This window comes from Triticum urartu, chromosome 2A, assembly GCF_056163025.1.
Source record: "Triticum urartu cultivar PI428250 chromosome 2A, HENAU_Tu73, whole genome shotgun sequence".
Classification (NCBI taxonomy): domain Eukaryota; kingdom Viridiplantae; phylum Streptophyta; class Magnoliopsida; order Poales; family Poaceae; genus Triticum; species Triticum urartu.
The window spans coordinates 188,554,309-188,576,567 of NC_141874.1; the positions used below are offsets into that span (position 1 = coordinate 188,554,309).

The window sequence follows — 22,259 nt, forward strand, 5'->3', positions numbered from 1 at the left end:
CGATATAAAAGCATGGTGCAAAATGGACGTGTCACCTATCTCGTGGATATGATGCTCATCTGTGAGGAGGCGCGTCGTGCTCAGACGTAACCACTTGATGTCTCACATATCATGTGGTGTGAGCTACGTTTGCGGTGTTCAACCGTAAGGTACCCATATATGGTCCTTACCTGTTTCACTTGATCTCGAAGACTTGGGAGAAGCTCTATCCCAATGATGAGTTTGATCCCCCCCGACTGGATCCGTCACGAGCCCATCAAGCTTCGCATCAAGCCTTAGTGGGATAACACCACTACCCGTGCTGAGGGAGAGGCTGCTCAGATGGACGTGGATGAGGATGAGATTGAGGAGGAGGAAGCGGATGAGGACATCTCTGCTGGGTATACTCCTCCCTCTACTGAGCCCTCATGGGCTAAGAAGCTGAAGGCCAAGATGAAGGCATTGTTATGTATGCAAGCCAAGGGGCAGTACAGTACCCATGTTGCTTCCAAGGAGAGTCGTCGCCGCGCCAAGAGGATCTTGAGGACGTTTGGCGAGGAGATATCCAGCGGGTCCGAGAAGCACATCACGCTAGAGGCCGAATGGATGGCGAAGTAGGGCTACCAGTGGACTGAGTCTGAGGAGGAGACCATCCCCACTGCCAAGACCGACGAGGAGCGTGATGAGTGATTGCTCCAGCTTGAGCTACCACCTGTGTCGTAGGGGTCCTCTCTGCCTTTTTGGTGTCTCGATGCCAAAGGAGGAGAGAGTGTAGGATTTGCAAGTCTTGTGTAGTGTCGTGTGTTGTCTCGCTTTGTTGCTTTGCTTTCATTCTGTTGAACCTCGTTTGCTTTGGTTTGCTTGTGAGTCGTATTTCCTCTTCATATGGTATAAGACATATGCACTCTAGCGTATCTTATTGTCTTTCTTGCCTAGTAGCCCGTGAGCTTATGCTATCTTGCCAGTTACTTTATGCTCCTGTCTATTATCTTCCCTCCTTGCTTAATATTAGTTATTTTATTGCAAGATATGTCTCGTCTATAAAATATAGGGGGAGTGTTGATCCTAGTATGTGTGCCGTGCAGTCCAAAGCACTTCTCTAGTGTGCACACATCTAGGGGGAACCCATCTATATTTTATAGATGTAGGGTTTGCCTATGCTTCATTTTATATCCCTATGTGCAAATCTCGTATTGTCATCAATCCACCAAAAAGGGGGAGATTGTAAGGGCATATTTATCCCTTAGTAGTTTTGGTGATTGATGACAATGCTTTTGTGGACTAATCGTGTGCATTGAGCATTTCAGATATATCATGCCTAAGCACAAGACGATTTGGTGCCCCTCGAAGATTATTGAAGACGGCATTTCTCTACGTTTTGTTTCGGTGGATTTGAGTCGTAGGAAAGCCGTACTATTAAGAGGGGGTCCGCATTGGAAAGGTTTGGGTGGAATCATCACGTACACGTCTGTTCCTTTCAGCACCACCTTTCCTTTGGATCTTTGGAGCATCCTCTGTTTCTCCGTATCTCTGCAAAAGGAAGGACTCCTAGTGTTGCTGAACTGGGGCATGCGGTAGTACTGCTCCTCAGAGCGGTAGTACCGCAGGCCCCTGCGGTAGTACTGTTGAGGAACATAGTAATTTCAAAAAAAATCCTACGCACACGCAGGATCATGGTAATGCACAACAACGAGAGGGGAGAGTGTCTTCCACGTACCCTCGTAGACCGTTAAGCGGAAGCGTTATGACAACGCGGTTGATGTAGTCGTACGTCTTCACGATCGACCAATCCTCAGCACCGAACATATGGCACCTCCGCGTTCAGCACACGTTCATCTAGGTGACGTCCCACGAACTCACGATCCAGTAGAGCTCGGGGAAGAGTTTCATCAGCACGACGGCGTGGTGACGATGTTGATGAAGCTACCGCAGCAGGGCTTCGCCTAAACACCGCTACAGTATGACCGAGGTGGATTATGGTGGAGGGGGGCACCACACACGGCTGGAGAGATCTCAATGATCAACTTATGTGTCTAGAGGTGCCCCCCTGCCCCCGTATATAAAGGATCAAGGGGGGAGAGGCGGTCGTCCAGGAGGAGGCGCGTCCAGGAGGAGTCCTACTCCCACCGGGAGTAGGACTCCCTCCTTTCCTAGTTGGAATATGAGAAGGGGGAAGGAGGAGGGAGAGAGGAAGGAAAGGGGGGCGCCACCCCCCTCCTTTTCCAATTCGGAGTAGAGGGAGAGGGGGCGCGCGGCCTGCCTTGCCAGCCCCTCCTCTCTTCCAATAAGGCCCATCATGGCCCATTAAACCCCGGGGGGGTTTCGGTAATCCCCGGTACTCCGGTAAAATCCTAATTTCACCCGGAACACTTCCGATATCCAAATATAGGCTTTCAATATATAAATCTTTATGTCTCGACCATTTAGAGACTCCTCGTCATGTCCGTGATCAAATCCGGGACTCCGAACTACTTTCGGTACATCAAACATATAAACTCATAAAACTGATCATCACAGAACTTTAAGCGTGCGAACCCTATGGGTTCGAGAACTATGTAGACATGACTGAGACACGTCTTCGGTCAATAGCCAATAGCGGAACCTGGATGCTCATATTGGTTCCTACATATTCTACGAAGATTTTTATCGGTCAAACCACACAACACTATATGTTGTTCTCTTTGTCATCGGTATGTTACTTGCCCGAGATTCGATCGTCGGTATCCAATACCTAGTTCAATCTCGTTACTGGCAAGTCTCTTTACTCGTTCCGTAATACATCATCCTGTAACTAACTCATTAGTTATCATGCTTGCAAGGCTTATAGTGATGTGTATTATGAGAGGGCCCAGAGATACCTCTCCGACAATCGGAGGGACAAATCCTAATCTTGATCTATGTCAACTCAACAAGTACCATCGGAAACACCTCTAGAGCACCTTTATGATCACCCAGTTACGTTGTGACGTTTGGTAGCACACAAAGTGTTCCTCCTGTATTCGGGAGTTGCATAATCTCATAGTCATAAGAACATGTATAAGTCATGAAGAAAGCAATAGCAGTAAACAAACGATCAAGTGCTAAGCTAACGGAATGGGTCAAGTCAATCACATCATTCTCCTAATGATGTGATCCCATTGATCAAATAACAACTCATGTCAATGGTTAGGAAATTTAACCATCTTTGATCAATGACCTAATCAAGTAGAGGCATACTAGTGAAACTATGTTTGTCTATGTATTCACACATGTATTATGTTTGCGGTTAATACAATTCTAGCATGAATAATAAACATTTATCATGAAATAAGGAAATAAATAATAACTTTATTATTGCCTCTAGGGCATATTTCCTTCAGTCTCCCACTTGCACTAGATTCAATAATCTAGATTACACAGTAATGATTTTAACACCCATGGAGCCTTGGTGCTGATCATGTTTTGCTCGTGGAAGAGGCTTAGTCAACGAGTCTGCAACATTCAGATCCGTATGTATCTTGCAAATCTCTATGTCTCCCACCTGGACTTGATCCCAGATGGAGTTGAAGCGTCTCTTGATGTGCTTGGTTCTCTTGTGAAATCTGGATTCCTTTGCAAAGGCAATTGCACCAGTATTGTCACAAAAGATTTTCATTGGATCCGATGCACTAGGTATGGCACCTAGATCGGATATGTACTCCTTCATCCAGACTCCTTCATTCACTGCTTCCGAAGCAGCAATATACTCCGCTTCACATGTAGATCCCGCCACGACGCTTTGTTTGGAACTGCTCCAACTGACAGCTCCACCGTTTAATATAAACACGTATCCGGTTTGCGATTTAGAATCGTCCAGATCAGTGTCAAAGCTTGCATCAATGTAACCATTTACGATGAGCTCTTTGTCACCTTCATAAATGAGAAACATATCCTTGATCCTTTTCAGGAACTTCAAGATGTTCTTGACCGCTGTCTAGTGATCCACTCCTGGATTACTTTGGTACCTCCCTGCTAGGCTAATAGCAAGGCACACATCAGGTCTGGTACACAGCATTGCATACATGATAGAGCCTATGGCTGAAGCATAGCGAACACTTTTCATTTTCTCTCTATCTTCTGCAGTGGTCGGACATTGAGTCTTGCTCAACTTCACACCTTGTAACACAGGCAAGAACCATTTCTTAGCTTGATCCATTTTGAACTTCTTCAAAACATTATCAAGGTATGTGCTTTGTGAAAGTCCAATTAAGCGTCTTGATCTATCTCTATAGATCTTGATGCCCAATATATAAGCAGCTTCACCGAGGTCTTTCATTGAAAAACTTTTATTCAAGTATCCTTTTATACTATCCAGAAATTCTATATCTCTCCATAATAATAAAGCACGGATTGAGTCTCCAGGTTCACCGTCATGACATTTTTGCAAAACACTCCCTCAAGTTTCTGGTAATTAACCCGCGCTCCAGATTTAAGTTAGTAGTAATAAGTAAAAAAACGATTCGTTCTCACCCGAACGGACGGACGCAACGCCCGGTCTCCGCCTGCCTCAATCCCGACTCCAGGCCGTCGTCCCCAACACACCATGAGGACGAAGATGGCGGCGACGCTGGTCCGGGCCTCCGGGGGGATCGGACCTCCTACGCCTGCCCGATCCTCCTACTTCTCCTCGCACTGCTCCTTGCTGTCCCCGCTCGCGGCCATCTCCAACGCCTCCTCCCACGCCTACGCCTTCGCGGGTCGTCAGCCGGTGCCCGCCCCGGATCCCACCTTCTTCGACGATGTCATCGACGCCATCGTCGACAAGTACGGCTGGGACCCCGACGTAGAGGTCCGGGTTTGGCCGCTCGACGCCGAGGGCGCGCTCGTCGACGCCGTGCAGTGCTACGAGTTCCCCGCCCGCGTGGGGCCCCGCGGTCGCGCTGGCGCGGGCCTCCGACGGGGCCGTCGATTGGAGCCGCCCCGACGCCCCCGCGGTGGAGGAGGTGGTCGGGCCTGACGGGGTCAACTTCGTGACCGGCGATGGCGACCTGGCGTTCGGCTCCGGCGTTAGGGTCCGTGACATGGTAGGGCCGTTCGAGCTGGTGGTCTGCGATGGCGCTGGCAGGGGCCGCGCAGAGCTCCAGTTGCCGTCGGTGAGTGCTGTTTGACTTTTATCTTTGTTGCTTTAGTTTTTTTGCTTCTGCTTGCTTGCTTGCTATGCTCTTGAAGTTGTGTGGCCTGTAAGATGAAGCAGTTACTACAATTGGTGAATGGTCTAGCTGCTGCTTATCCCTTTTCTGTTTCTGACTTTGAATTGATTGCGTTTGTTGTAGTGTCTGCACCACCGCCCGTTGATTAGAATGCATGTTCCGGCAGTCCACGCATCGATCACTGGCAAATTAAAAAGGCATGAACGCACTAAACAGAAATTCTGTGTAGATGATTCTTGTATATGGCAGTGGCACACGCGCTGGTTGATGAAGCCGCTGGGCCGGAAGGCCCTCTCATTGCCATGCTAATGAGTATCACTACGAACATGGCCCCCACCTCAATGCCTCCCTGTCGGCGGTGAGGTCTAGCCGGATCTGTACAACCCGCAATATTAGTAAAGAAAAAGAATAGCTTGATTGTTCTATGACTCTGTCGTGGATAGGTAATTTGCATCAGAGGTCTATAGGATCTCCGCCATTAGTTTCCCATTAGAAAATTGAGTTACTAAATTAAGGAAGATGTCCAAAGAGAGGTAATCGTTGGCATGATATGCATCAGAAGATCCTCATCACTGAAGTAGTACTCCACCAGTCCACCTACAGTTTTGGAACATATAAATACGGCATCAAAGTGCTACCTGGCACCAAATAAAGAGTTCAGGTCAGGGTGTTATACTGCAGCTAAGTAGTATAGTATGAATTTCTAACTTTGAGGAGGATTTCAGTGTTTCTAAAGAAAGGGACAAGGATCAGGGCTATAAGATTGTTGAAAGACTCAGAGACATGTACCATGAATTGGGTATAGTATGTTTTCTACCCGTCTTTTCCTTATATTGACTAAACCTTAGTAAATAACTATTTCCAGTTTTCTCATGTAAACTGAACTGCTGCTTGTTTAAATTTCAGTTCCGCAAGCTGCGGCACACATGGTCTGCCTCCGTGTCGTCCTACCTGCTTCAGGGCCCTCTACTTCTTCCCCCAAGATTGCCATTATGATTAACAAATCTGACGAGAGCAATTTAATTGGTGACACATCATATTTATTCTGCAACTGCATGTGAATTCTCATCTTGCGCCTACCTCTTTTGCTTACCAGGTTGCAAAATTTCATTAACTTATTTGTCGAAGTATCCTGCAAAATCATTTCTCTTATGGGAATTAGCCTATTGTATTGATCTAACAAGGTCCACTTCAACCTACGTAACAATTATGCAGTGAAGATGGAGAGCTTTAGGCAAAAAAAGAAAGAAAAAAAACTAGCACGTGATCTATGGAGAATAATTTTGACAGCAACTCCAACTGTAAGATTCCTGAAGTTATTTCTATGAAAGTTTGTAAGTTTTCTTGATATCTATGTACACTGACATATATCGCAATTAATGTTGGCAGATGCAATGGAGTACACTTGATGCGATCAATTCTGGTGTGTGTGTGTGATGCAATGACGTAAGAATAACGACAGAAAAATATGCCTGAGGAGTATGGGTATGTAGTAACATTTCTCTGTTATTTTCGGAACAACTTGGAATATCTTATTGGTAGTTTATATACAAAGTCATTTTGATAATTATCATGCTGCAAACCTACATAGTTTTCTATATTAATCATGTCATGCTAAAATATAAAAGTTATAGCTTCAATAAATTGATAAAATACAGATTTGGGCTTTACATATTTATTGAATATATATTTACATATGAATACGTCGTTACGGTCGGACTCCAGCGAGCAGCAGTGGTTGTTATACCCCACCAGGTAACTTGCTACTGTTGGTGAAACTCTCTTGTGCAGAAACGCTGATCTTGAAATCTTGATCCTACTTATAGGCCGTATTGCAAGCAATGTACTCATGTTTTACTGAACATGTAGGTAACATGAAATTTTGATCTTCTCCCATCACTGAAAGTTGTGTTTTAAACTTGCAAAAGCATTGCTAAGCCTATTCAATCATTTCTATTTTACCCTAGATTTCACTCCATACCATAATTGAGATACAAATGGGTGTTACTGATGTCGAGGAGAAGAGTTAGAAGCTCTTGGATTGAGAGTCTGAGATTTATATAGGTTCAGTAGAACAAAAAGTTTCGGATTCACTACTCCAGATACAACGATGCGGTATATATAGTTAACTTCGTACTTTATATTACCAATTTTTCTTCCTCCAAGAGTTCTTCGGATATAATCTACACCTGAAACAATAAATTATTAAAAGCAAGGAAAAGTAACAAGTTCTGCAAATTAGTTTCATCAGGAGAGAACTGGCTGAAATGAAGCTAATACCGATGTACTGAATATCCTGCAGTGGTTAGTATACTAAAGAGTAAAACTGCATGTTTTTGTCATATCTGAAACCCTTTTCTGCTCCATACTTTACGTAAACAATGCCTGTGCATTGGCATAAGAATCATAGATTGAAAAATCATCATCCATTGTCATTCGTCACCCTGGCAATGATGCATTTGCTATTCAGAAGACTTCTTGTCCGGTTTAGTGTGTGATTTGTTACTATGATAAGGAAACATTTCCTCAACCCATCTTTCACTACACACACAGGTTGCACAGAGGAGTATAAGGATTTCTTCATCGGGCCAGTCCACGTGGAAGATGTCGCGTTAGCCCATATCACGCTGTTTGAAAACCCGGCTGCATCCGGGAGGCACCTCTGTGTGGAGCCCATATGTCACTTGAGCGATTTCGCGTCCCAAGTCGCGGAGCTCTACCCCGACTACGAAGTCCCGAAGTAAGCAACACACACTGAACACATACTTCACATGTTTGGAGAACAATAATTTCATAACAAACGACGACATGAATGGACTGTTGTCACGGTGCTAATCTCTTTGCGTTTGATCGGTTTGGTCGGCAGATTACCTGAGGACACGCAGCCTGGGCTGGTGAGGGTGGAGGCGGTGCCGAAGAAGCTGATGGCACTGGGCCTGCATTTCACTCCTTTGGAAAAGATCATCAAGGATGCGGTGGAGAGCCTTCGGAGAAGAGGATGCATCGCCTGATGGCTGGATTATTAGCTGTACCATATTCCTTCCCTTCTGTTGTAGGGTCATGATCAACCCTTGCTCCAGAGATATGTTGTGCCCAGCCCAGTGCTAGACCTTATAGTTGCCTGTATGATTGTGCAATAACGGCTGGTTGATCTACTGGTACACCTGTCTGTTCTTGCTAGATACTTGCGGCTCTTAAATTGTTCATTGCCATTCTTCACTTTTTTGTTATCTTTGATGTCCTTTCTCAATCCATTGGACATCATCAGGTACTTATCCCGTCGCAACGTTGGACACCTTACTATCTTTACAAATGATAGGCGGTACAAAATCAAGAAATGCTTTGAACCTTTGCAACTTCATTTTACAAGATGAAAGTATGCTAATTTTAATTTGTCATAGGGGAATCTTCCCAACCAAACAGCCAACTATCTGTAAAAACTCCCAAAATATACCCTAAAAAGACTATCTGTAAAAAACTTAACACAACAAATATAGTTTAAAAATGTTCATGCTATTTTTCAACAAAATATGTTTGCACTTTTTTTAAAAAGCTTAAAAATTTCCAAAAAATATTCCATTTTTAAGAAAAAATATTTCCACTTAAAAATGTACAACAAAACATTCTTTTCGAAAAGCATCTGATAGAAAAATGTTCTTTTTAGAGAAATATTCCAATTTCATAAAAGCGTTAACTATTCTTAAAAAAAAGTGTTCCATTTGTATGCAAACGTTAAATTTTATTAAAAATAAGAAAAATTCCATGTTTAACCTTATCATAGATGTTTATTAAAATTGAATATAAGAAATGGTGCACAATGGCAAATGAAAGCAGGTTGTGCCCTTTTTTCCGCCCGGTGCAACGCACGGGCATTTGTACTAGTCATTTCCAATCAGCAATATGTCATCCACATATAATATTAGAAATGCTACAGAGCTCCCACTCACTTTTTTTATAAATACAGACTTCTCCAAAAGTCTATATAAAACCACATGCTTTGATCACACTATCAAAACGTTTATTCCAACTCCGAGAGGCTTGCACCAGTCCATAAATGGATCGCTGGAGCTTGCACACTTTGTTAGCTCCCTTTGGATCAATAAAACCTTCAGGTTGCATCACATACAACTCTTCTTCCAGAAATCCATTCAGGAATGCAGTCTTTACATCCATTTGCCATATTTCATAATCATAAAACGCGACAATTGCTAACATGATTCGGACGGACTTAAGCATCGCTACGGGTGAGAAGGTCTCACCGTAGTCAACTCCTTGAACTTGTCGAAAACCTTTTGCAACAAGTCGAGCTTTGTAGACAGTAACATTACCATCAGCGTCTCTCTTCTTGAATATCCATTTATTCTCGATGGCTTGCCGATCATCGGGCAAGTCAACCAAAGTCCACACTTTGTTCCCATACATGGATCCCATCTCAGATTTCATGGCTTCAAGCCATTTTGCGGAATCTGGGCTATCATCGCTTCCTCATAGTTCGTAGGTTCGTCATGGTCAAGTAACATGACCTCCAGAACTAGATTACCGTACCACTCTGGTGCGGATCTTGCTCTAGTTGACCTACGAGGTTCGGTAGCAACTTGATCTGAAGTTACATGATCATCATCATTAGATTCCTCACTAATTGGTGTAGGAGTCACAGAAACAGATTTCTGTGATGAACTACTTTCAAATAAGGGAGCAAGTACGGTTACCTCATCAAGTTCTACTTTCCTCCCACTCACTTCTTTCGAGAGAAACTCCTTTTCTAGAAAGGATCCATTCTTAGCAACGAATTGTTGGGGAACGTTGCAGAAAACAAAAAATTTCCTACTCGTTTCACCAAGATCCATCTAGGAGTTCATCTAGCAACGAGCCATCGGATGCATCTACATACCTTTGTAGATCGCGTGCGGAAGCGTTCAAAGAACGGTGATGATGTAGTCGTACACGACGTGATCCAAATCACCGATGACCAAGCGCCGAACGGACGGCACCTCCGCGTTCAACACACGTACGGGACGGGAGACGTCTCCTCCTACTTGATCCAGCAAGGAGGAAGGAGAAGTTGATGAAGATCCAGCAGCACGACGGCGTGGTGGTGGATGCAGGGCGTCACAGTAGCAGGGCTTCGCCTATACTACGAGGAAGAGACGTAACGGGGAGAGAGGGAGGCGCCAAGGCTGAGGTATGAAGTCCCTCCCTCTCCTCATCTATATATAGGGGTGCCAAGGGGGGGGCGCCGGCCCTAGTAGATGGATCTACTAGGGGGGGCGGCGGCCAAGGGTGGGGGGCTTGCCTCCCAAGCAAGGGGGCGCCCCCTCTAGGGTTTCCCCCCCAACCCTAGGCGCATGGGCCCTTGGGGGGTGGCGCCCCAGCCCACTTTGGGCTGGGTCCCCTCCCACTTCAGCCCATGGGACCCCCCGGGATAGGTGGCCCCACCCGGTGGACCCCCGGGACCCTTCCGGTGGTCCCGGTACAATACCGGTGACCCCGAAACTTGTCCCGATGGCCGAAATAGCACTTCCTATATATAATTCTTTACCTGCGGACCATTCCGGAACTCCTCGTGACGTCCGGGATCTCATCCGGGACTCCGAACAACATTCGGGTTACTGCATATACATATCTTCACAACCCTAGTGTCACCGAACCTTAAGTGTGTAGACCCTACGGGTTCGGGAGACAAGCAGACATGACCGAGACGACTCTCCGGTCAATAACCAACAGCGGGATCTGGATACCCATGTTGGCTCCCACATTCTCCACGATGATCTCATCGGATGAACCACGATGTCGAGGATTCAATCAACCCCGTATACAATTCCCTTTGTCAATCGATATGTTACTTGCCCGAGATTCGATCGTCAGTATCCCAATACCTCGTTCAATCTCGTTACCGGTAAGTCACTTTACTCGTACCGTAATGCATGATCCCGTGACCAGACACTTGGTCACTTTGAGCTCATTATGATGATGCATTACCGAGTGGGCCCAGTGATACCTCTCCGTCATACGGAGTGACAAATCCCAGTCTTGATCCATGTCAACCCAACAGACACTTTCGGAGATACCCGTAGTCTACCTTTATAGTCACCCAGTTACGTTGTGACGTTTGGTAGACCCAAAGCACTCCTACGGTATCCGGGAGTTACACGATCTCATGGTCTAAGGAAAAGATACTTTGACATTGGAAAACTCTAGCAAACGAACTATATGATCTTGTGCTATGTTTAGGATTGGGTCTTGTCCATCACATCATTCTCCTAATGATGTGATCTCGTTATCAATGACATCCAATGTCCATAGTCAGGAAACCATGACTATCTATTGATCAACGAGCTAGTCAACTAGAGGCTCACTAGGGACATGTTGGTGTCTGTTATTCACACATGTATTACGATTTCCGGATAACACAATTATAGCATGAATAGAGACAATTATCATGAACAAGGAAATATAATAATAATGCTTTTATTATTGCCTCTAGGGCATATTTCCAACAGTCTCCCACTTGCACTAGAGTCAATAATCTAGTTACATTGTGATGAATCGAACACCCATGGAATTCTGGTGTTGATCATGTTTTGCCCTAGGGAGAGGTTTAGTCAACGGATCTGCTACATTCAGGTCCGTATGTACTTTACAAATCTCTATGTCTCCATCTTGAACATTTTCACGGATGGAGTTGAAGCGAGGCTTGATGTGCCTTGTCTTCTTGTGAAACCTGGGCTCCTTGGCAAGAGCAATAGCTCCAGTGTTGTCACAGAAGAGCTTGATCGGCCCCGACGCATTGGGTATGACTCCTAGGTTGGTGATGAACTCCTTCACCCATATTGCTTCATGTGCTGCCTCCGAGGCTGCCATGTACTCCGCTTCACATGTAGATCCCGCCACGACGCTTTGCTTGCAACTGCACCAGCTTACTGCCCCACCATTCAAAATATACACGTATCCGGTTTGTGACTTAGAGTCATCCAGATCTGTGTCGAAGCTAGCGTCGACGTAACCCTTTACGACGAGCTCTTCGTCACCTCCATAAACGAGAAACATTTCCTTAGTCCTTTTCAGGTACTTTAGGATATTCTTGACCGCTGTCTAGTGTTCCTTGCCGGGATTACTTTGGTACCTTCCTACCAAACTTACGGCAAGGTTTACATCAGGTCTGGTACACAGCATGGCATACATAATAGAACCTATGGCTGATGCATAGGGGATGACGCTCATCTCTTCTATATCTTCTGCCGTGGTCGGACATTGAGCTGAGCTCAATTTCACACCTTGTAACACAGGCAAGAACCCCTTCTTAGATTGATCCATATTGAACTTCTTCAATATCTTATCAAGGTATGTGCTTTGTGAAAGACCTATGAGGCGTCTCGATCTATCTCTATAGATTTTGATGCCTAATATATAAGCAGCTTCTCCAAGGTCCTTCATTGAAAAACTCTTATTCAAGTAGGCCTTAATGCTGTCCAAGAGTTCTATATCATTTCCCATCAATAGTATGTCATCTACATATAATATGAGAAATGCTATAGAGCTCCCACTCACTTTCTTGTAAACGCAGGCTTCTCCATAAGTCTGCGTAAACCCAAACGCTTTGATCATCTCATCAAAGCGAATGTTCCAACTCCGAGATGCTTGCACCAGCCCATAAATCGAGCGTTGGAACTTGCACACCTTGTCAGCATTCTTAGGATCGACAAAACCTTCCGGCTGCATCATATACAACTCTTCCTTAAGGAAACCATTAAGGAATGCCGTTTTGACATCCATTTGCCATATCTCATAATCGTAGAATGCGGCAATTGCTAACATGATTCGGACGGACTTTAGCTTCGCTACCGGTGAGAAAGTCTCATCGTAGTCAACCCCTTGAACTTGTCGATAACCCTTAGCGACAAGTCGAGCTTTATAGATGGTCACATTACCATCCGCGTCTGTCTTCCTCTTAAAGATCCATTTATTTTCTATGGCTCGCCGTTCAACGGGCAAGTCAGTCAAAGTCCATACTTCATTTTCATACATGGATCCTATCTCGGATTTCATGGCTTCTAGCCATTTGTCGGAATCCGGGCCCGCCATCGCTTCTTCATAGTTCGAAGGTTCACCGTTGTCTAACAACATGATTTCCAAGACAGGGTTGCCGTACCACTCTGGTGCAGAACGTGTCCTTGTGGACCTTCGAATTTCGGTAGGAGCTTGATCAGAAGTATCTTGATCATTATCATTAACTTCCTCTCTAGTCGGTGCAGGCACCTCAGGAACATTTTCTTGAGTTGCGCCATTTTCTGGTTCAAGAGCTAATACTTCATCAAGCTCTACTTTCCTCCCACTTACTTCTTTCGAGAGAAACTCTTTCTCTAGAAAGGACCCATTCTTGGCAACAAAGATCTTGCCTTCGGATTTGAGGTAGAAGGTGTACCCAATAGTTTCTTTTGGGTATCCTATGAAGACGCATTTTTCCGACTTGGGTTCGAGCTTTTCAGGTTGAAGTTTCTTGACATAAGCATCGCATCCCCAAACTTTTAGAAACGACAGCTTAGGTTTCTTCCCAAACCATAATTCATACGGTGTCGTCTCAACGGATTTCGACGGAGCCCTATTTAAAGTGAATGCGGCAGTCTCTAAAGCATAGCCCCAAAAAGATAGCGGTAAATCGGTAAGAGACATCATAGATCGCACCATATCTAATAGAGTGCGATTACGATGTTCGGACACACCGTTACGCTGAGGTGTTCCAGGCGGCGTGAGTTGTGAAACTATTCCACATTTTCTTAAGTGTGTGCCGAACTCGTGACTCAAGTATTCTCCATGATCTGATCGCAGAAACTTGATCTTCCTGTCACGTTGATTCTCAACCTCACTCTGAAATTCCTTGAACTTTTCAAAGGTTTCAGACTTGTGTTTCATTAAGTAGATATACCCATATCTACTTAAATCATCAGTGAGCGTGAGAACATAACGATAGCCACCGCGAGCCTCAACACTCATTGGACCGCATACATCAGTATGTATGATTTCCAATAAGTTGGTTGCTCGCTCCATTGTTCCTGAGAACGGAGTCTTGGTCATCTTACCCATGAGGCATGGTTCGCATGTGTCAAATGATTCATAATCAAGAGACTCTAAAAGTCCATCTGCATGGAGCTTCTTCATGCGTTTGACACCTATGTGACCAAGGCGGCAGTGCCACAAGTATGTGGAGCTATCATTATCAACCTTACATCTTTTGGTACTCACATTATGAACATGTGTAGCATCACGTTCGAGATTCATAAAGAATAAACCATTCACCATAGGAGCATGACCATAAAACATATCTCTCATATAAATGGAACAACCATTATTCTCAGATTTAAATGAGTAGCCATCTCGAATTAAACGAGATCCCGATACAATGTTCATGCTCAAAGCTGGCACTAAATAACAATTATTAAGGTTTAAAACTAATCCCAAAGGTAGATGCAGAGGTAGCGTGCCGACGGCGATCACATTGACCTTGGAACCATTCCCGACGCGCATCGTCACCTCGTCCTTTGCCAGTTTCCGCTTATTCCGCAGCCCCTGCTTTGAGTTACAAATGTGAGCAACTGCACCGGTATCAAATACCCAGGAGCTACTACGGGCACTAGTAAGGTACACATCAATTACATGTATATCACATATACCTTTTGTTTTGCCGGCCTTCTTGTCTGCTAAGTACTTAGGGCAGTTCTGCTTCCAGTGACCGCTTCCCTTGCAATAAAAGCACTCAGTCTCGGGCTTGGGTCCATTCTTTGGCTTCTTCCCGGCAGCTTGCTTGCCGGGCGCGGCAACCTCCTTGCCGTCCTTCTTGAAGTTCTTTTTACCCTTGCCTTTCTTGAACTTAGTGGTTTTATTGACCATCAACACTTGATGTTCCTTCTTGACTTCTACCTCCGCTGATTTCAGCATTGAGAACAACTCAGGAATGGTCTTTTGCATCCCCTGCATGTTGAAGTTCATCACAAAGCTCTTGTAGCTTGGTGGAAGCGACTGGAGGATTCTGTCAATGACCGCATCATCCGGGAGATTAACTCCCAGCTGAGACAAGCGGTTATGTAACCCAGACATAGTGAGTATGTGCTCACTGACAGAACTATTTTCCTTCATCTTACAGCTGAAGAACTTATCGGAGACTTCATATCTCTCGATCCGGGCATGAGCTTGAAAAACCATTTTCAGCTCTTCGAACATCTCATATGCTCCATGTCTCTCAAAACGCTTTTGGAGCCCCGGCTCTAAGCTGTAAAGCATGCCGCACTGAACGAGGGAGTAGTCGTCAACACGTGTCTGCCAAGCGTTCATAACATCTTGGTTCTGTGGGACGGGTGGATCACCTAGCGGTGCTTGTAGGACATAATCTTTCTTGGCAGCTATGAGGATGATCCTCAGGTTCCGGACCTAGTCCGTATAGTTGCTGCCATCGTCTTTCAGCTTGGTTTTCTCTAGGAACGCGTTGAAGTTGAGGACTACGTGGGCCATTTGATCTACAAGACATATTGTAAAATATTTTAGACTAAGTTCATGATAATTAAGTTCATCTAATCAAATAATTAATGAACTCCCACTTAGATTAGACATCCCTCTAGTCATCTAAGTATTACATGATCCGAGTTAACTAGGCCGTGTCCGATCATCACGTGAGACGGACTAGTCAACATCGGTGAACATCTTCATGTTGATCGTATCTTCTATACGACTCATGCTCGACCTTTCGGTCTTATGTGTTCCGAGGCCATGTCTGTACATGCTAGGCTCGTCAAGTCAACCTAAGTGTTTGCATGTGTAAATCTGTCTTACACCCGTTGTATGTGAACGTCTGAATAAAACACCCGATCATCACGTGGTGTTTTGAAACAGCGAACTGTCGCAACGGTGCACAGTTAGGGGGAACACTTCTTGAAATTATTATGAGGGATCATCTTATTTACTACCGTCGTTCTAAGTAAACAAGATGCAAAACATGATAAACATCACATGCAATCAAATAATAAACGTGACATGATATGGCCAATATCACATAGCTCCTTTGATCTCCATCTTGGGGCTCCATGATCATCTTGTCACCAGCTTGACACCATGATCTCCATCATCATGATCTCCATCATCGTGTCTCCATGAAGTTGCTCGCCAACCATTACTTCTACCACTATGGCTAACACGTTTAGCAATAAAGTAAAGTAATTTACATGGCGTTTCTCAATGACATGCAGGTCATATAAAAGAATAAAGACAACTCCTATGGCTCCTGCCGGTTGTCATACTCATCGACATGCAAGTCGTGATTCCTATTACAATAGCATGAACATCTCATACATCACATACAGATCATTCATCATTCATCATTCATCACAACTTTGGCCATATCATATCACAAACCACTTGCTGCAAAAACAAGTTAGACGTCCTCTAATTGTTGTTGCAAGTTTTACGTGGCTGAATTAGGGCTCTAGCAAGAACGACTTCTTACCTACGTTAAAGCCACAACGTGATTTGTCAACTTCTATTTACCCTTCATAAGGACCCTGTTCATCGAATCCGCTCCAACTAAAGTGGGAGAGACAGACACCCGCCAGCCACCTTATGCAACTAGTGCATGTTAGTCGGTGGAACCGGACTCACGTAAGCATACGTGTAAGGTTGGTCCGGGCCGCTTCATCCCACAATACCGCTGAAGCAAGATAAGACTAGTAGCGGCAAGAAAGTTGACAAATCTACGCCCACAACAAATTGTGTTCTACTCGCGCAAGAAGAACTACGCATAGACCTACCTCTGATACCACTGTTGGGGAACGTTGCAGAAAACAAAAAATTTCCTACTCGTTTCACCAAGATCCATCTAGGAGTTCATCTAGCAACGAGCCATCGGATGCATCTACATACCTTTGTAGATCGCGTGCGGAAGCGTTCAAAGAACGGTGATGATGTAGTCGTACACGACGTGATCCAAATCACCGATGACCAAGCGCCGAACGGACGGCACCTCCGCGTTCAACACACGTACGGGACGGGAGACGTCTCCTCCTACTTGATCCAGCAAGGAGGAAGGAGAAGTTGATGAAGATCCAGCAGCACGACGGCGTGGTGGTGGATGCAGGGCGTCACAGTAGCAGGGCTTCGCCTATACTACGAGGAAGAGACGTAACGGGGAGAGAGGGAGGCGCCAAGGCTGAGGTATGAAGTCCCTCCCTCTCCTCAACTATATATAGGGGTGCCAAGGGGGGGGGCGCCGGCCCTAGTAGATGGATCTACTAGGGGGGCGGCGGCCAAGGGTGGGGGGCTTGCCTCCCAAGCAAGGGGGCGCCCCCTCTAGGGTTTCCCCCCCAACCCTAGGCGCATGGGCCCTTGGGGGGTGGCGCCCCAGCCCACTTTGGGCTGGTTACCCTCCCACTTCAGCCCATGGGACCCCCGGGATAGGTGGCCCCACCCGGTGGACCCCCGGGACCCTTCCGGTGGTCCCGGTACAATACCGGTGACCCCGAAACTTGTCCCGATGGCCGAAATAGCACTTCCTATATATAATTCTTTACCTGCGGACCATTCCGGAACTCCTCGTGACGTCCGGGATCTCATCCGGGACTCCGAACAACATTCGGGTTACTGCATATACATATCTTCACAACCCTAGCGTCACCGAACCTTAAGTGTGTAGACCCTACGGGTTCGGGAGACAAGCAGACATGACCGAGACGACTCTCCGGTCAATAACCAACAGCGGGATCTGGATACCCATGTTGGCTCCCACATGCTCCACGATGATCTCATCGGATGAACCACGATGTCGAGGATTCAATCAACCCCGTATACAATTCCCTTTGTCAATCGATATGTTACTTGCCCGAGATTCGATCGTCGGTATCCCAATACCTCGTTCAATCTCGTTACCGGCAAGTCACTTTACTCGTACCGTAATGCATGATCCCGTGACCAGACACTTGGTCACTTTGAGCTCATTATGATGATGCATTACCGAGTGGGCCCAGTGATACCTCTCCGTCATACGGAGTGACAAATCCCAGTCTTGATCCATGTCAACCCAACAGACACTTTCGGAGATACCCGTAGTCTACCTTTATAGTCACCCAGTTACGTTGTGACGTTTGGTAGACCCAAAGCACTCCTACGGTATCCGGGAGTTACACGATCTCATGGTCTAAGGAAAAGATACTTTGACATTGGAAAACTCTAGCAAACGAACTATACAATCTTGTGCTATGTTTAGGATTGGGTCTTGTCCATCACATCATTCTCCTAATGATGTGATCTCGTTATCAATGACATCCAATGTCCATAGTCAGGAAACCATGACTATCTGTTGATCAACGAGCTAGTCAACTAGAGGCTCACTAGGGACATGTTGGTGTCTGTTATTCACACATGTATTACGATTTCCGGATAACACAATTATAGCATGAATAGAGACAATTATCATGAACAAGGAAATATAATAATAATTCTTTTATTATTGCCTCTAGGGCATATTTCCAACACGAATATCTTGCCTTCGGATCTGTGATAGAATGTGTACCCAATAGTTTCCTATGGGTATCCTATGAAGACACATTTCTCCAATTTGGGTTCGAGCTTATCAGGTTGAAGCTTTTTCACATAAGCATCGCAGCCCCAAACTTCAAGAAACGACAACTTTGGTTTCTTGCCAAACCATAGTTCATAAGGCGTCATTTCAACGGATTTTGATGGTGCCCTATTTAACGTGAATGCAGCCGTCTCTAAAGCATAACCCCAAAATGATAAGTAAGAGGATCTATCGTAGTCCTTTCGATAAGTAAGAGTGTCGAACCCAACGAGGAGCAGAAGGAAGTGATAAGCGGATTTCAGCAAGGTATTCTCTGCAAGTACTGAAATAAGTGGTAACAGATAGTTTTGTGATAAGATAGATTGTAACGAGCAACAAGTAACAAAAGTAAATAAAGTGCAGCAAGATGGCCCAATCCTTTTGTAGCGAAGGACAAGCCGGAACAAACTCTTATAATAGGAAAAGCGCTCCCGAGGACACATGGGAATATCGTCAAGCTAGTTTTCATCACGTTCATATGATTCGCGTTCGATACTTTGATAATTTGATATGTGGGTGGACCGGTGCTTGGGTGCTGTTCTTACTTGAACAAGCATCCCACTTATGATTAACCTCTATTGCAAGCATCCGCAACTACAACAAAAGTATTAAGGTAAATCTAACCATAGCATGAAACATATAGATCCAAATCAGCCCCTTACGAAGCAACGCATAAACTAGGGTTTAAGCTTCTGTCACTCTAGCAACCCATCATCTACTTATTACTTCCCAATGCCTTCCTCTAGGCCCAAATAATGGTGAAGTGTTATGTAGTCGACGTTCACATAACATCACTAGAGGTTAGACAACATACATCTTATCAAAATATCAAACGAATACCAAATTCACATGACTACTCATAGCAAGACTTCTCCCTTGTCCTCAGGAACGAACGTAATTACTCACAAAGCATATTCATGTTCATAATCAGAGGGGTAATAATATGCATATAGGATCTAAACATATGATCTTCCACCAATTAAACCAACTAGCATCAACTACCAAGAGTAATCAACACTACTAGCAACCTATTAGCACCAATCCCGGACTTTGAGACAAGAATTGGATACAAGAGATGAACTAGGGTTTGGACATGAGATGGTGCTGGTGAAGATGTTGATGGAGATTTCCCTCTCCCGATGAGAGGAGCGTTGGTGATGATTTCCCCCTCCCGGAGGGAAGTTTCCCCGGCAGAACAGCTCTGCCGGAGCTCTAGATTGGATCCGCCAAGGTTCCGCCTCGTGGCGGCGGAGTCTCGTCCCGAAAAATTTCCTTCTTATTTTTTTCTCATCGAAAGACCTCATATAGGAGAAGATGGGCATCGGAGAGCCACCAGGGGGCCCACGAGGTAGGGGGCGAGGGGGGGCGCCCCCACCCTCATGAGAAGGGTGTGGGCCCCCTAGCCTTCATCTTTGGCGTGGATTTTTCTTTATTTCTTTTAAAACATTCCGTGGAGTTTCAGGACTTTTGGAGTTGCGCAGAATAGGTCTCTAATATTTGCTCCTTTTCCAGACCAGAATTCCAGCTGCCGGCATTCTCCCTCTTTATGTAAACCTTGTAAAATAAGAGAAAATAGCCATAAGTATTATGACATAAAGTGAAATAACAGTCCATAATGCGATAAATATCGATATAAAAGCATGATGCAAAATGGACGTATCAACTCCCCCAAGCTTAGACCTCGCTTGTCCTCAAGCGAAAAGCCGATAACAATAAATATGTCCTCATGTTTAGAGGTAGAGGCGTCGATAAAAATAAAATACGGACATGAAGGCATCATGATTATTCTCATAACAAATACATATATAGATTTTGTCATATGATTACTTATTTTCAAGTGATGATCTATTCACAATGCAAAAGTATAAATCATAAACCTTATTGGGCTCCGACAAACTATAATCTCAGTCATCGAAGGAATTTCAATTTATCATAACATTGGAAAGAGTCTATGTCAGAGCTAAAAAGTAAGTCCACATACTCAACTATCATTTAGTCCTCCATAATTGCTAACACCACGCGATACTTGTGGTTACGGAGTTTTAATCGGACACAGAGAAAGATAGGGGCTTATAGTTTTGCCCCACAACCTTTTACCTCAAGGGTAATGTCAACAATAATGGTTCATGCTCCCCTACATCCAATTAGATATATATATCACGTTCTTTCCAACATGCTGAGCTTGCCAAAGGATAAAATGAAAAAGAAAAGGTGAAGATCACCACGACTCTTGCATAAGGTAGAAGATAATAATAAAGGATAGGCCCTTCGCAGAGGGAAGCAGAGGTTGCCATGCGCTTTTATGGTTGGATATATAAAATCTCAATGCAAAAGAACGTCACTTTATATTGCCCCTTGTGATATGAACCTTTATTATGCAGTCCGTCGCTTTTATTACTTCCACATCACAAGATCGTATAAAGCTTATTTCTCCCCCACCAATTAATCATACATATTTAGAGCAATTTTTATTGCTTTGCACCGATGACAACTTACTTGAAGGATCTTACTCAATCCATAGGTAGATATGGTGGACTCTCATGGCAAAACTGGTTTAAGGGTATTTGGAAGCACAAGTAGTATTTCTACTTGGTGCTGAGAATTTGGCTAGCATGAGGGGGAAAGGCAAGCTCAACAAGTTAGAGGATCCATGACAACATACTTTATCTCAGATATAAGAAATACATAACTCATTACGTTGTCTTCCTTGTCCAACATCAACTCTTTAGCATGTCATATTTTAATGAGTGCTCCCAATCATAAAAGATGTCAATGATAATATATCTATATGTGAAACCTCTCTTTCCTTATTACTTCCTATTAATTGCAACAATGACCAAAGCTATGTCTGCCAACTCCTAACAACTTTTAATCATCATACTCTTTCTATGTGAAGTCATTACTCTCAATAAGATCAATATGAACTTTTTGTTTCTTTTTATTCTTTTTCTTTTTTTTATTCACCCAAGATCATGTCAAAATAATCAAGCCCTTGACTCAACACTAATCTTTATTATATATAGCTCACGGACTCGATTACATAGAGAGATCATAAAGCAAAACTCAAAACTAGATCATGCCATAAACTTTATTCTACTAGATCAAGATACTACTAATAGGATTGAACTAAGAAAAACGGTAAAGATAAGAGTTGTGATTGCGATACGATACCGGGGCACCTCCCCCAAGTTTGGTAGTTGCCAAGGGGAGTGCCCATACCCATGTGATTATATCTCCTTTGTCGGTGAAGAAGGTGGAGGTGACGGATAATCGCACATCGAGCGTAAGAGGTCCTCCAGCTTGCGAATAATGCCCTTGAGTGTGACAATATGCTCCTTCAACAAAATATTTTCTTGTGTGAGATACTTGTTTTGAACACGAGCTAACTCAATCATCTTGAAAGCTTCGATCTCAGTTGGGGTAAGGAGGTTATGATCAATTTGAAGGGTGTCTTTTGCTGCTGGAGCTTGATCCTCCGTGGCCTTCTTGATCCTTTCATCCTTGTTGACCCTCGT

The 22,259-nt window shown here is 44.5% G+C and overlaps 2 protein-coding genes across 2 annotated transcripts; both read left to right on the plus strand.

Annotated features, from left to right (window-relative positions):
* Nucleotides 1–321: 321 nt before the first annotated feature.
* On the plus strand, nt 322–8,366 carry LOC125536619 (uncharacterized). Its single transcript, XM_087541117.1, is given in 11 exon segments — nt 322–448; nt 4,446–4,602; nt 4,604–4,685; nt 4,688–4,860; nt 4,862–5,090; nt 5,271–5,951; nt 6,054–6,243; nt 6,363–6,448; nt 6,537–6,632; nt 7,701–7,887; nt 8,014–8,366. Coding segments are annotated over 6 exon segments (954 nt in total). The 3' UTR covers nt 5,457–5,951; nt 6,054–6,243; nt 6,363–6,448; nt 6,537–6,632; nt 7,701–7,887; nt 8,014–8,366.
* On the plus strand, nt 6,418–8,158 carry LOC147984478 (cinnamoyl-CoA reductase 1-like). Its single transcript, XM_087541118.1, has 3 exons — nt 6,418–6,481; nt 7,701–7,887; nt 8,014–8,158. The coding sequence occupies exons 1-3, from the start codon at nt 6,418–6,420 to the stop codon at nt 8,156–8,158; spliced, it is 396 nt and encodes a 131-aa protein (XP_087397244.1).
* Nucleotides 8,367–22,259: the final 13,893 nt, after the last annotated feature.